General features: G+C 49.1%; 1 protein-coding gene across 1 annotated transcript in view; it reads left to right on the top strand.

Moving 5' to 3' along the window:
- The window catches only part of LOC135564378 (low density lipoprotein receptor adapter protein 1-like), a 102,929-nt gene that overhangs the window by 54,319 nt on the left and 33,978 nt on the right, over positions 1–14,632 (top strand). Inside the window, exon 2 of the mRNA XM_065009420.1 lies at positions 11,637–11,779. Within this exon, the coding sequence (XP_064865492.1) occupies positions 11,637–11,779 (143 nt within the window). The remainder of the gene's footprint in view (positions 1–11,636; positions 11,780–14,632) is intronic.

The raw sequence follows: 14,632 nt of genomic DNA, 5'->3' as shown, positions 1-14,632 counted from the left end.
TAGGCTTGTTCATTTATCAGACTAGATACTGTATGTTATCTGACTATAGGCTGTATGTTATCTGGCTATAGACTAGTTCATTTATCAGACTAGATACTGTATGTTATCTGGCTATAGACTGAAGGCTTGTTCATTTATCAGACTAGATACTGTATGTTATCTGGCTATAGACTGTAGACTTGTTCATTTATCAGACTAGATACTGTATGTTATCTGGCTATAGACCTGTTCATTTATCAGACTAGATACTGTATGTTATCTGACTATAGACTGTAGACTTGTTCATTTATCAGACTAGATACTGTATGTTATCTGGCTATAGACTGTAGGCTTGTTCATTTATCAGACTAGATACTGTATGTTATCAGACTAGATACTGTATGTTATCAGACTATAGACTGTAGGCTTGTTCATTTATCAGACTAGATACTGTATGTTATCAGACTATAGACTGTATGTTATCAGACTAGATACTGTATGTTATCTGGATATAGACTAGACAAGATATGCTCTTAAGTCCCGTACCCTTATGTTATATTATATGATTTTACGTTAAAAATAAGTATATCTGAATAAAATAGAAAGCGTTTTTCCCAGAGCGAGTCTGAAGCATCTGAAGTGTTGAGCGTAGAAGTTGAGCGTAAAAGTGATCATTTGAAACAGGTCCTATCCTCTGGATCTACAGTTATTTGGCAACTTTAGATTTGAATGATCTTAGAAAATGCCAGGGCGACAGGGAAGCCAAGTGGTTCGAGCGTTGGGTCAGTAACCAAAACGGTTGCTAGATCGAATCCCCGAGCTGACAAGGTAACAAAAAATCTGTCGTTCTGCCCCCTGAACTGTTCCCTGATAGGCTGTCATTGTAAATAAGAATTAGTTCTTAACTGACTTGCCTAGTTACATAAAAACATATATGAGACTACTGAAGATTTGAGAAAGTAAAAAAAAAAAGAAGCTTTCTCTGTTCTTCGCCTCAGACTACACACGCTGTTCTCTCATCGTGATTATTTTCACCCATCAGACTATTCTCAATTTAATCTGGTCTTTAACTAATATGTCAAATTTGTTTAGATTTGAATATCAAATGGGCAGGTTGAGGGGCTTGGGGGAAAACAGATGTCATCTGTATGTGAATGGAGGACCCTGTTCCTGTAGCTACCCAGTACTCTGTATGTCATGGTCTCTCCAACCCTGTTCCTGAAGCTACCCAGTACTCTGTATACCATGGGCTCTCCAACCCTGTTCCTGAAGCTACCCAGTACTCTGTATACCATGGGCTCTCCAACCCTGTTCCTGTAGCTACCCAGTACTCTGTATACCATGGGCTCTCCTACCCTGTTCCTGTAGCTACCCAGTACTCTGTATACCATGGGCTCTCCAACCCTGTTCCTGTACTCTGTATGTCATGGTCTCTCCAACCCTGTTCCTGTACTCTGTATGTCATGGTCTCTCCAACCCTGTTCCAGTACTCTGTATGTCATGGGCTCTCCAACCCTGTTCCTGAAGCTACCCAGTACTCTGTATACCATGGGCTCTCCAACCCTGTTCCTGTAGCTACCCAGTACTCTGTATACCATGGGCTCTCCAACCCTGTTCCTGTACTCTGTATGTCATGGTCTCTCCAACCCTGTTCCTGTACTCTGTATGTCATGGTCTCTCCAACCCTGTTCCAGTACTCTGTATGTCATGGGCTCTCCAACCCTGTTCCTGAAGCTACCCAGTACTCTGTATGTCATGGTCTCTCCAACCCTGTTCCTGAAGCTACCCAGTACTCTGTATACCATGGGCTCTCCAACCCTGTTCCTGTAGCTACCCAGTACTCTGTATACCATGGGCTCTCCAACCCTGTTCCTGTACTCTGTATGTCATGGTCTCTCCAACCCTGTTCCTGTACTCTGTATGTCATGGACTCTCCAACCCTGTTCCAGTACTCTGTATGTCATGGGCTCTCCAACCCTGTTCCTGTACTCTGTATACCATGGGGCTCTCCAACCCTGTTCCTGTACTCTGTATACCATGGGGCTCTCCTACCCTGTTCCTGTAGCTACCCAGTACTCTGTATACCATGGGCTCTCCAACCCTGTTCCTGTAGTTACCCAGTACTCTGTATACCATGGGCTCTCCAACCCTGTTCCTGTAGCTACCCAGTACTCTGTATACCATGGGCTCTCCAACCCTGTTCCTGTAGCTAGCCAGGACTCTGTATACCATGGGCTCTCCAACCCTGTTCCTGTAGCTACCCAGTACTCTTGTATACCATGGGCTCTCCAACCCTGTTCCTGAAGCTACCCAGTACTCTGTATACCATGGGCTCTCCAACCCTGTTCCTGTAGCTACCCAGTACTCTGTATACCATGGGCTCTCCAACCCTGTTCCTGTAGCTACCCAGTACTCTGTATACCATGGGGCTCTCCTACCCTGTTCCTGTACTCTGTATACCATGGGCTCTCCAACCCTGTTCCTGTAGCTACCCAGTACTCTGTATACCATGGAGCTCTCCTACCCTGTTCCTGTAGCTACCCAGTACTCTGTATACCATGGGCTCTCCAACCCTGTTCCTGAAGCTACCCAGTACTCTGTATACCATGGGCTCTCCAACCCTGTTCCTGTAGCTACCCAGTACTCTGTATACCATGGGCTCTCCTACCCTGTTCCTGTAGCTACCCAGTACTCTGTATACCATGGGCTCTCCAACCCTGTTCCTGAAGCTACCCAGTACTCTGTATACCATGGGCTCTCCTACCCTGTTCCTGTAGCTACCCAGTACTCTGTATACCATGGGCTCTCCAACCCTGTTCCTGTAGCTACCCAGTACCCTGTATACCATGGGGCTCTCCTACCCTGTTCCTGTAGCTACCCAGTACTCTGTATACCATGGGGCTCTCCTACCCTGTTCCTGTAGCTACCCAGTACTCTGTATACCATGGGCTCTCCAACCCTGTTCCTGTAGCTACCCAGTACTCTGTATACCATGGGGCTCTCCTACCCTGTTCCTGTAGCTACCCAGTACTCTGTATACCATGGGGCTCTCCTACCCTGTTCCTGTAGCTACCCAGTACTCTGTATACCATGGGGCTCTCCTACCCTGTTCCTGTAGCTACCCAGTACTCTGTATACCATGGGGCTCTCCTACCCTGTTCCTGTAGCTACCCAGTACTCTGTATACCATGGGCTCTCCAACCCTGTTCCTGTAGCTACCCAGTACTCTGTATACCATGGGGCTCTCCTACCCTGTTCCTGTAGCTACCCAGTACTCTGTATACCATGGGGCTCTCCTACCCTGTTCCTGTAGCTACCCAGTACTCTGTATACCATGGGGCTCTCCTACCCTGTTCCTGTAGCTACCCAGTACTCTGTATACCATGGGGCTCTCCTACCCTGTTCCTGTAGCTACCCAGTACTCTGTATACCATGGGCTCTCCAACCCTGTTCCTGTAGCTACCCAGTACTCTGTATACCATGGGGCTCTCCTACCCTGTTCCTGTAGCTACCCAGTACTCTGTATACCATGGGGCTCTCCTACCCTGTTCCTGTAGCTACCCAGTACTCTGTATACCATGGGGCTCTCCTACCCTGTTCCTGTAGCTACCCAGTACTCTGTATACCATGGGCTCTCCAACCCTGTTCCTGTAGCTACCCAGTACTCTGTATACCATGGGGCTCTCCTACCCTGTTCCTGTAGCTACCCAGTACTCTTTATACCATGGGGCTCTCCTACCCTGTTCCTGTAGCTACCCAGTACTCTGTATACCATGGGGCTCTCCTACCCTGTTCCTGTAGCTACCCAGTACTCTGTATACCATGGGGCTCTCCTACCCTGTTCCTGTAGCTACCCAGTACTCTGTATACCATGGGCTCTCCAACCCTGTTCCTGTAGCTACCCAGTACTCTGTATACCATGGGGCTCTCCTACCCTGTTCCTGTAGCTACCCAGTACTCTGTATACCATGGGGCTCTCCTACCCTGTTCCTGTAGCTACCCAGTACTCTGTATACCATGGGCTCTCCAACCCTGTTCCTGAAGCTACCCAGTACTCTGTATACCATGGGCTCTCCAACCCTGTTCCTGTAGCTACCCAGTACTCTGTATACCATGGGGCTCTCCTACCCTGTTCCTGTAGCTACCCAGTACTCTGTATACCATGGGGCTCTCCTACCCTGTTCCTGTAGCTACCCAGTACTCTGTATACCATGGGGCTCTCCTACCCTGTTCCTGTAGCTACCCAGTACTCTGTATACCATGGGGCTCTCCTACCCTGTTCCTGTAGCTACCCAGTACTCTGTATACCATGGGGCTCTCCTACCCTGTTCCTGTAGCTACCCAGTACTCTGTATACCATGGGCTCTCCAACCCTGTTCCTGTAGCTACCCAGTACTCTGTATACCATGGGGCTCTCCAACCCTGTTCCTGTAGCTACCCAGTACTCTGTATACCATGGGGCTCTCCTACCCTGTTCCTGTAGCTACCCAGTACTCTGTATACCATGGGCTCTCCAACCCTGTTCCTGTAGCTACCCAGTACTCTGTATACCATGGGGCTCTCCTACCCTGTTTCTGTAGCTACCCAGTACTCTGTATACCATGGGGCTCTCCTACCCTGTTCCTGTAGCTACCCAGTACTCTGTATACCATGGGCTCTCCAACCCTGTTCCTGTAGCTACCCAGTACTCTGTATACCATGGGGCTCTCCTACCCTGTTCCTGTAGCTACCCAGTACTCTGTATACCATGGGGCTCTCCTACCCTGTTCCTGTAGCTACCCAGTACTCTGTATACCATGGGGCTCTCCTACCCTGTTCCTGTAGCTACCCAGTACTCTGTATACCATGGGGCTCTCCTACCCTGTTCCTGTAGCTACCCAGTACTCTGTATACCATGGGGCTCTCCTACCCTGTTCCTGTAGCTACCCAGTACTCTGTATACCATGGGCTCTCCTACCCTGTTCCTGTAGCTACCCAGTACTCTGTATACCATGGGGCTCTCCTACCTTGTTCCTGTAGCTACCCAGTACTCTGTATACCATGGGCTCTCCAACCCTGTTCCTGTAGCTACCCAGTACTCTGTATACCATGGGGCTCTCCTACCCTGTTCCTGTAGCTACCCAGTACTCTGTATACCATGGGGCTCTCCTACCCTGTTCCTGTAGCTACCCAGTACTCTGTATACCATGGGGCTCTCCTACCCTGTTCCTGTAGCTACCCAGTACTCTGTATACCATGGGGCTCTCCTACCCTGTTCCTGTAGCTACCCAGTACTCTGTATACCATGGGGCTCTCCTACCCTGTTCCTGTAGCTACCCAGTACTCTGTATACCATGGGGCTCTCCTACCCTGTTCCTGTAGCTACCCAGTACTCTGTATACCATGGGCTCTCCAACCCTGTTCCTGTAGCTACCCAGTACTCTGTATACCATGGGGCTCTCCTACCCTGTTCCTGTAGCTACCCAGTACTCTGTATACCATGGGGCTCTCCTACCCTGTTCCTGTAGCTACCCAGTACTCTGTATACCATGGGGCTCTCCTACCCTGTTCCTGTAGCTACCCAGTACTCTGTATACCATGGGGCTCTCCTACCCTGTTCCTGTAGCTACCCAGTACTCTGTATACCATGGGCTCTCCAACCCTGTTCCTGTAGCTACCCAGTACTCTGTATACCATGGGGCTCTCCTACCCTGTTCCTGTAGCTACCCAGTACTCTGTATACCATGGGGCTCTCCTACCCTGTTCCTGTAGCTACCCAGTACTCTGTATACCATGGGCTCTCCAACCCTGTTCCTGAAGCTACCCAGTACTCTGTATACCATGGGCTCTCAACCCTGTTCCTGTAGCTACCCAGTACTCTGTATACCATGGGGCTCTCCTACCCTGTTCCTGTAGCTACCCAGTACTCTGTATACCATGGGGCTCTCCTACCCTGTTCCTGTAGCTACCCAGTACTCTGTATACCATGGGGCTCTCCTACCCTGTTCCTGTAGCTACCCAGTACTCTGTATACCATGGGGCTCTCCTACCCTGTTCCTGTAGCTACCCAGTACTCTGTATACCATGGGGCTCTCCTACCCTGTTCCTGTAGCTACCCAGTACTCTGTATACCATGGGCTCTCCAACCCTGTTCCTGTAGCTACCCAGTACTCTGTATACCATGGGGCTCTCCAACCCTGTTCCTGTAGCTACCCAGTACTCTGTATACCATGGGGCTCTCCTACCCTGTTCCTGTAGCTACCCAGTACTCTGTATACCATGGGCTCTCCTACCCTGTTCCTGTAGCTACCCAGTACTCTGTATACCATGGGCTCTCCAACCCTGTTCCTGTAGCTACCCAGTACTCTGTATACCATGGGGCTCTCCTACCCTGTTCCTGTAGCTACCCAGTACTCTGTATACCATGGGCTCTCCAACCCTGTTCCTGTAGCTACCCAGTACTCTGTATACCATGGGGCTCTCCTACCCTGTTCCTGTAGCTACCCAGTACTCTGTATACCATGGGGCTCTCCTACCCTGTTCCTGTAGCTACCCAGTACTCTGTATACCATGGGGCTCTCCTACCCTGTTCCTGTAGCTACCCAGTACTCTGTATACCATGGGGCTCTCCTACCCTGTTCCTGTAGCTACCCAGTACTCTGTATACCATGGGGCTCTCCTACCCTGTTCCTGTAGCTACCCAGTACTCTGTATACCATGGGCTCTCCAACCCTGTTCCTGTAGCTACCCAGTACTCTGTATACCATGGGGCTCTCCTACCCTGTTCCTGTAGCTACCCAGTACTCTGTATACCATGGGGCTCTCCTACCCTGTTCCTGTAGCTACCCAGTACTCTGTATACCATGGGCTCTCCAACCCTGTTCCTGTAGCTACCCAGTACTCTGTATACCATGGGCTCTCCAACCCTGTTCCTGTAGCTACCCAGTACTCTGTATACCATGGGGCTCTCCAACCCTGTTCCTGTAGCTACCCAGTACTCTGTATACCATGGGGCTCTCCTACCCTGTTCCTGTAGCTACCCAGTACTCTGTATACCATGGGCTCTCCTACCCTGTTCCTGTAGCTACCCAGTACTCTGTATACCATGGGGCTCTCCTACCCTGTTCCTGTAGCTACCCAGTACTCTGTATACCATGGGCTCTCCAACCCTGTTCTTGTAGCTACCCAGTACTCTGTATACCATGGGCTCTCCAACCCTGTTCCTGAAGCTACCCAGTACTCTGTATACCATGGGCTCTCCAACCCTGTTCCTGTAGCTACCCAGTACTCTGTATACCATGGGCTCTCCAACCCTGTTCCTGTAGCTACCCAGTACTCTGTATACCATGGGGCTCTCCTACCCTGTTCCTGTAGCTACCCAGTACTCTGTATACCATGGGCTCTCCTACCCTGTTCCTGTAGCTACCCAGTACTCTGTATACCATGGGGCTCTCCTACCCTGTTCCTGTAGCTACCCAGTACTCTGTATACCATGGGGCTCTCCTACCCTGTTCCTGTAGCTACCCAGTACTCTGTATACCATGGGGCTCTCCTACCCTGTTCCTGAAGCTACCCAGTACTCTGTATACCATGGGGCTCTCCTACCCTGTTCCTGTAGCTACCCAGTACTCTGTATACCATGGGCTCTCCAACCCTGTTCCTGTAGCTACCCAGTACTCTGTATACCATGGGGCTCTCCTACCCTGTTCCTGTAGCTACCCAGTACTCTGTATACCATGGGGCTCTCCAACCCTGTTCCTGTAGCTACCCAGTACTCTGTATACCATGGGGCTCTCCAACCCTGTTCCTGTACTCTCTATACCATGGGGCTCTCCTACCCTGTTCCTGTAGCTACCCATTACTCTGTATACCATGGGGCTCTCCAACCCTGTTCCTGTAGCTACCCAGTACTCTGTATACCATGGGCTCTCCTACCCTGTTCCTGAAGCTACCCAGTACTCTGTATACCATGGGTCCTCTTATGTCCCATACCATTATTTTATATTATATGATAAAAAAAAAAAAATATGTATCTGAATAAAATAGAAAGGATATTTCCCATTCCTGGCACCACACTGCCAAGTCTTTGACCTCCTTGAAGGCTGTCTCATCGGCGTCGGTGATCAGTTGTGTCGTCAACAAACTTAATGATGGTGTTGGAGTCACGCATGGCCACACAGGTGTGGGTGAACAGGGAGTGTTATTACACAGTGTTATTAGAGACACAGTGTTATGAGAGACACAGTGTTATTAGAGACACAGTGTTATTAGAGACACAGTGTTATGAGAGACACAGTGTTATTAGAGACACAGTGTTATGAGAGACACAGTGTTATTAGAGACACAGTGTTATTAGAGACACAGTGTTATTAGAGACACAGTGTTATTAGAGACACAGTGTTATTAGAGACACAGTGTTATTAGAGACACAGTGTTATGAGAGACACAGTGTTATTAGAGACACAGTGTTATTAGAGACACAGTGTTATTAGAGACACAGTGTTATTAGAGACACAGTGTTATTAGAGACACAGTGTTATTAGAGACACAGCGTTAATGAAGACACAGTGTTAATGAAGACACAGTGTTATTAGAGACACAGTGTTATTAGAGACACAGTGTTATTAGAGACACAGTGTTATTAGAGACACAGTGTTATTAGAGACACAGTGTTATGAGAGACACAGTGTTATTAGAGACACAGTGTTATTAGAGACACAGTGTTATTAGAGACACAGTGTTATTAGAGACACAGCGTTAATGAAGACACAGTGTTAATGAAGACACAGTGTTATTAGAGACACAGTGTTATTAGAGACACAGTGTTATTAGAGACACAGTGTTATTAGAGACACAGTGTTATGAGAGACACAGTGTTATTAGAGACACAGTGTTATGAGAGACACAGTGTTATTAGAGACACAGTGTTATTAGAGACACAGTGTTATTAGAGACACAGTGTTATTAGAGACACAGTGTTATTAGAGACACAGTGTTATGAGAGACACAGTGTTATGAGAGACACAGTGTTATTAGAGACACAGTGTTATTAGAGACACAGTGTTATTAGAGACACAGTGTTATTAGAGACACAGTGTTATGAGAGACACAGTGTTATTAGAGACACAGTGTTATGAGAGACACAGTGTTATTAGAGACACAGTGTTATGAGAGACACAGTGTTATTAGAGACACAGTGTTATGAGAGACACAGCGTTAATGAAGACACAAACTTCTTCAGAGTATGTCTACTGTTTCTTTGGTAATCTACAGATCACCTTGTTGTACACAGTGATACACACACAGATATCAAATAATGCAGTGCTGTGTTGTTCCATGTCATTTCAGCATACAGGACACTCCTCCCTAAAACTCTGAATCCTCCATTTCTTCCTTCCCTCGCTCCTTCGTTCCCTCGCTCCTTCCTTCCCTCGCTCCTTCGTTCCCTCGCTCCTTCCTTCCCTCGCTCCTTCCTTCCCTCGCTCCTTCGTTCCCTCGCTCCTTCCTTCCCTCGCTCCTTCATTCCCTCGCTCCTTCCTTCCCTCGCTCCTTCGTTCCCTCGCTCCTTCCTTCCCTCGCTCCTTCGTTCCCTCGCTCCTTCCTTCCCTCGCTCCTTCCTTCCCTCGCTCCTTCCTTCCCTCGCTCCTTCCTTCCCTCGCTCCTTCCTTCCCTCGCTCCTTCGTTCCCTCGCTCCTTCCTTCCCTCGCTCCTTCCTTCCCTCGCTCCTTCCTTCCCTCGCTCCTTCGTTCCCTCGCTCCTTCGTTCCCTCGCTCCTTCGTTCCCTCGCTCCTTCCTTCCCTCGCTCCTTCATTCCCTCGCTCCTTCGTTCCCTCGCCCCTTCGTTCCCTCGCTCCTTCGTTCCCTCGCCCCTTCGTTCCCTCACCCCTTCATTCCATCGCTCCTGCCACTCATCGTATCTGACACATACCCGGGCACGATGACATGGTTATGAAATATTTATTAAGCGTCCCTCTTTCATATCTTTTGGGAGGTAAAATATATTTGAAAAGCCTGAAGCACTGTTAAATATTGTGTTTACTGTACTGTATGTGGCCTAGTGGAGATAGTGTATATTTATGATTCTCAACTAGATGGTCCCTAGGAGAGCGAGAGAGAGAGAGTGAGGGAGAGAGAGAGAGAGACCGGGAGAGAGAGAGAGACCGGGAGAGAGAGAGATGCTAGTGTCAGCTCTTTCGATCTGGTTGGTGGTGTGAACTGAATGCTGGTAGGGTTTACGGTGTGTGGGAAGGAGATTATCCGTTGAGCCAGTAAACACACAGAGGTATCAAGTACCTGAACCGTTGGTTTATTTTTCTATTGTTTGTTTCTCACCGTCTCTCTACATTTTACTTTAATAGTGGAAGGTACTAAGCAAGACAACATGTAAACAGACTCAAATGTCCTCTACTATTTTACTATTGGACATTAATCATTTAGAAGTTTAGATAGATCAGCAGGGAGGGAGAGAGGATGAGAGAGAGAGAGAGGGTGAGAGAGAGGGTGAGAGAGAGAGAGAGAGAGAGAGAGAGAGAGAGAGAGAGAGAGAGAGAGAGAGAGAGAGAGAGAGAGAGAGAGAGAGAGAGAGAGAGATATGTGGATGAGGGAGGACAGAAAAGAGAGAGGGCGGTAAGAGAGGCGTTGTGTGTTCTCACAAACTGCTGGTGTGGCTCTGTGACAGATGGCTCAGCCTGCATGGAGCGCTCCAATGGTACAGGACAGCAGCATGTACGAGCCCTCTACTATCATCTCTCTGGAAGATCTCACTCCTCTCTCTCATCCTCTTTGCATATCTCTTTATCTCCCTCATATCTCTTTCTCCCTGTCTTTCTCTCTCTCTCTCTCTCTCTCTTTCTCTCTCCAGCTCTCTCTCCCGCTCTCTCTCTCTCTCTCTCCCGCAACAGTTTGGGGAAGGCCCTTTCCTGTTTCAGAATACCAAGGCCCCCGTGCACAAAGTGAGGTCCGTACAGAAATGGTTTGTCGAGATCGGTGTGGAAGATTTTGACTGGCCCGCACAGAACCTTAACCCCATCTTTGGGATGAATTGGAACGCAGACTGCGAGCCAGGCCTAATCGCCCAATATCAGTGCCTGAACTCACTAATGTTCTTGTGGCTGAATGGAAGCAAGTCCCTGCAGCAATGTTCCAACATCGAGTGGAAAGGCTTCGCAGAAGAGTGGAGGCTGTTACAGCAGCAATGTTCCAACATCTAGTGGAAATCCTTCCCAGAAGAGTGGCGGCTGTTATAGCAGCAATGTTCCAACATCTAGTGGAAAGTCTTCCCAGAAGAGTGGAGGCTGTTATAGCAGCAATGTTCCAAAATCTAGTGGAAGCCTTCCCAGAAGAGTGGAGGCTGTTATAGCAGCAATATTCCAACATCTAGTGGAAAGCCTTCCCAGAAGAGTGGAGGCTGTTATAGCAGCAAAGGGGTGACCAACTTCATAATAATGCCTGTGATTTTGGAATGAGATGTTCGACGAGCAGGCGTTTCCATACTTTTGGTGATGTAGGCTATCTAGAGGAAACCCATTCCACAATATATCTAACCTACAGTATCTATTTTGGAGAAGCAGTACTTTGGACATTTTGGACATTTTGCCCGATTTACAAATGAGCCTTTCAGCCTTTCATCCAATCACATCTTACTGATTGTACACCTGTTGTGTTTTCTGTCCAATCAGAGCTGCCAGAGAACTGGACAGACACCAAGGAGACCCTATTGGAAGGGATGGTTTTCCAGGTCAAGTACCTGGGGATGACTCTGGTGGGACAACCTAAAGGAGAGGACATGGCCGCTGCAGCTATACACAGGATAGTCTCTACGGTGAGTTAGGGGGTGTGTGTGTGGGTGTGTGTGTGTGTGTGTGGGTGTGTGTGTGGGTGTGTGTGTGGTTGGTTGTGTGTCTGTGTGTGGTTGTGTGTGTGTGTGTGTGTGTGTGTGTGTGTGCTCAGCAGAGTAGTATGATAGTCTAGTTTATTCACAAAAAAAGGTCTACTCTTATTAAATGAAATCCTGTTTTGACCCATTGACTCTTAATCAGTTAATCAGTTAATCAGGAGTCAGTTTCCATCAGTGTGTCACATGTTCTTACCTTCCTTCAAGGGGTTGTTCTACATAGGATAGGATAAAGTAATCCCTCCCCCCCCCCCCTTAAAAGATTTAGATGCACTACTGTTCCACTGGATGTCATAAGGTGAATGCACCAATTTGTAAGTCGTCTGCTAAATGACTTAAATGTAAATGTAAATGTAATAGTGAAGACATCAGAACTATGAATGAACACACATGGAATCATGTAGTAACCAAAAATAAAAAATGTTAAACAAATCTAGATTTGAGATTTCTTCAAATAGCCACCCTTTGCCATGATGACAGTTTGCACACATTACATTTTACATTTAAGTCATTTAGCAGACGCTCTTATCCAGAGCGACTTACAAATTGGTGCATTCACCTTATGACATCCAGTGGAGCAGCCACTTTACAATAGTGCATCTAAATCTTTTAAGGGGGGTGAGAAGGATTACTTTATCCTATCCTAGGTATTCCTTAAAGAGGTGGGGTTTCAGGTGTCTCCGGAAGGTGGTGATTGACTCCGCTGTCCTGGCGTCGTGAGGGAGTTTGTTCCACCATTGGGGGGCCAGAGCAGCGAACAGTTTTGACTGGGCTGAGCGGGAACTGTACTTCCTCAGTGGTAGGGAGGCGAGCAGGCCAGAGGTGGATGAACGCAGTGCCCTTGTTTGGGTGTAGGGCCTGATCAGAGCCTGGAGGTACTGAGGTGCCGTTCCCCTCACAGCTCCGTAGGCAAGCACCATGGTCTTGTAGCGGATGCGAGCTTCAACTGGAAGCCAGTGGAGAGAGCGGAGGAGCGGGGTGACGTGAGAGAACTTGGGAAGGTTGAACACCAGACGGGCTGCGGCGTTCTGGATGAGTTGTAGGGGTTTAATGGCACAGGCAGGGAGCCCAGCCAACAGCGAGTTGCAGTAATCCAGACGGGAGATGACAAGTGCCTGGATTAGGACCTGCGCCGCTTCCTGTGTGAGGCAGGGTCGTACTCTGCGGATGTTGTAGAGCATGAACCTACAGGAACGGGCCACCACCTTGATGTTAGTTGAGAACGACAGGGTGTTGTCCAGGATCACGCCAAGGTTCTTAGCGCTCTGGGAGGAGGACACAGTGGAGTTGTCAACCGTGATGGCGAGATCATGGAACGGGCAGTCCTTCCCCGGGAGGAAGAGCAGCTCCGTCTTGCCGAGGTTCAGCTTGAGGTGGTGATCCGTCATCCACACTGATATGTCTGCCAGACATGCAGAGATGCGATTCGCCACCTGGTCATCAGAAGGGGAAAGGAGAAGATTAATTGTGTGTCGTCTGCATAGCAATGATAGGAGAGACCATGTGAGGTTATGACAGAGCCAAGTGACTTGGTGTATAGCGAGAATAGGAGAGGGCCTAGAACAGAGCCCTGGGGGACACCAGTGGTGAGCACACGTGGTGAGGAGACGGATTCTCGCCACGCCACCTGGTAGGAGCGACCTGTCAGGTAGGACGCAATCCAAGCGTGGGCCGCGCCGGAGATGCCCAACTCGGAGAGGGTGGAGAGGAGGATCTGATGGTTCACAGTATCGAAGGCAGCCGATAGGTCTAGAAGGATGAGAGCAGAGGAGAGAGAGTTAGCTTTAGCAGTGCGGAGCGCCTCCGTGATACAGAGAAGAGCAGTCTCAGTTGAATGACTAGTCTTGAAACCTGACTGATTTGGATCAAGAAGGTCATTCTGAGAGAGATAGCGGGAGAGCTGGCCAAGGACGGCACGTTCAAGGGTTTTGGAGAGAAAAGAAAGAAGGGATACTGGTCTGTAGTTGTTGACATCGGAGGGATCGAGTGTAGGTTTTTTCAGAAGGGGTGCAACTCTCGCCCTCTTGAAGACGGAAGGGACGTAGCCAGCGGTCAGGGATGAGTTGATGAGCGAGGTGAGGTAAGGGAGAAGGTCTCCGGAAATGGTCTGGAGAAGAGAGGAGGGGATAGGGTCAAGCGGGCAGGTTGTTGGGCGGCCGGCCGTCACAAGACGCGAGATTTCATCTGGAGAGAGAGGGGAGAAAGAGGTCAGAGCACAGGGTAGGGCAGTGTGAGCAGAACCAGCGGTGTCGTTTGACTTAGCAAACGAGGATCGGATGTCGTCGACCTTCTTTTCAAAATGGTTGACGAAGTCATCTGCAGAGAGGGAGGAGGGGGAGGGGGAGGGGGATTCAGGAGGGAGGAGAAGGTGGCAAAGAGCTTCCTAGGGTTAGAGGCAGATGCTTGGAATTTAGAGTGGTAGAAAGTGGCTTTAGCAGCAGCGACAGAAGAGGAAAATGTAGAGAGGAGGGAGTGAAAGGATGCCAGGTCCGCAGGGAGGCAAGTTTTCCTCCATTTCCGCTCGGCTGCCCGGAGCCCTGTTCTGTGAGTTCGCAATGAGTCGTCGAGCCACGGAGCGGGAGGGGAGGACCGAGCCGGCCTGGAGGATAGGGGACATAGAGAGTCAAAGGATGCAGAAAGGGAGGAGAGGAGGGTTGAGGAAGCAGAATCAGGAGATAGGTTGGAGAAGGTTTGAGCAGAGGGAAGAGATGATAGGATGGAAGAGGAGAGAGTAGCGGGGGAGAGAGAGCGAAGGTTGGGACGGCGCGATACCATCCGAGT

Source organism: Oncorhynchus nerka, linkage group LG24 (genome assembly GCF_034236695.1).
Source record: "Oncorhynchus nerka isolate Pitt River linkage group LG24, Oner_Uvic_2.0, whole genome shotgun sequence".
NCBI classification, from domain to species: domain Eukaryota; kingdom Metazoa; phylum Chordata; class Actinopteri; order Salmoniformes; family Salmonidae; genus Oncorhynchus; species Oncorhynchus nerka.
Note: the sequence above shows the minus strand (reverse complement) of the source record. Positions and strands in the feature narration are given on the sequence as shown.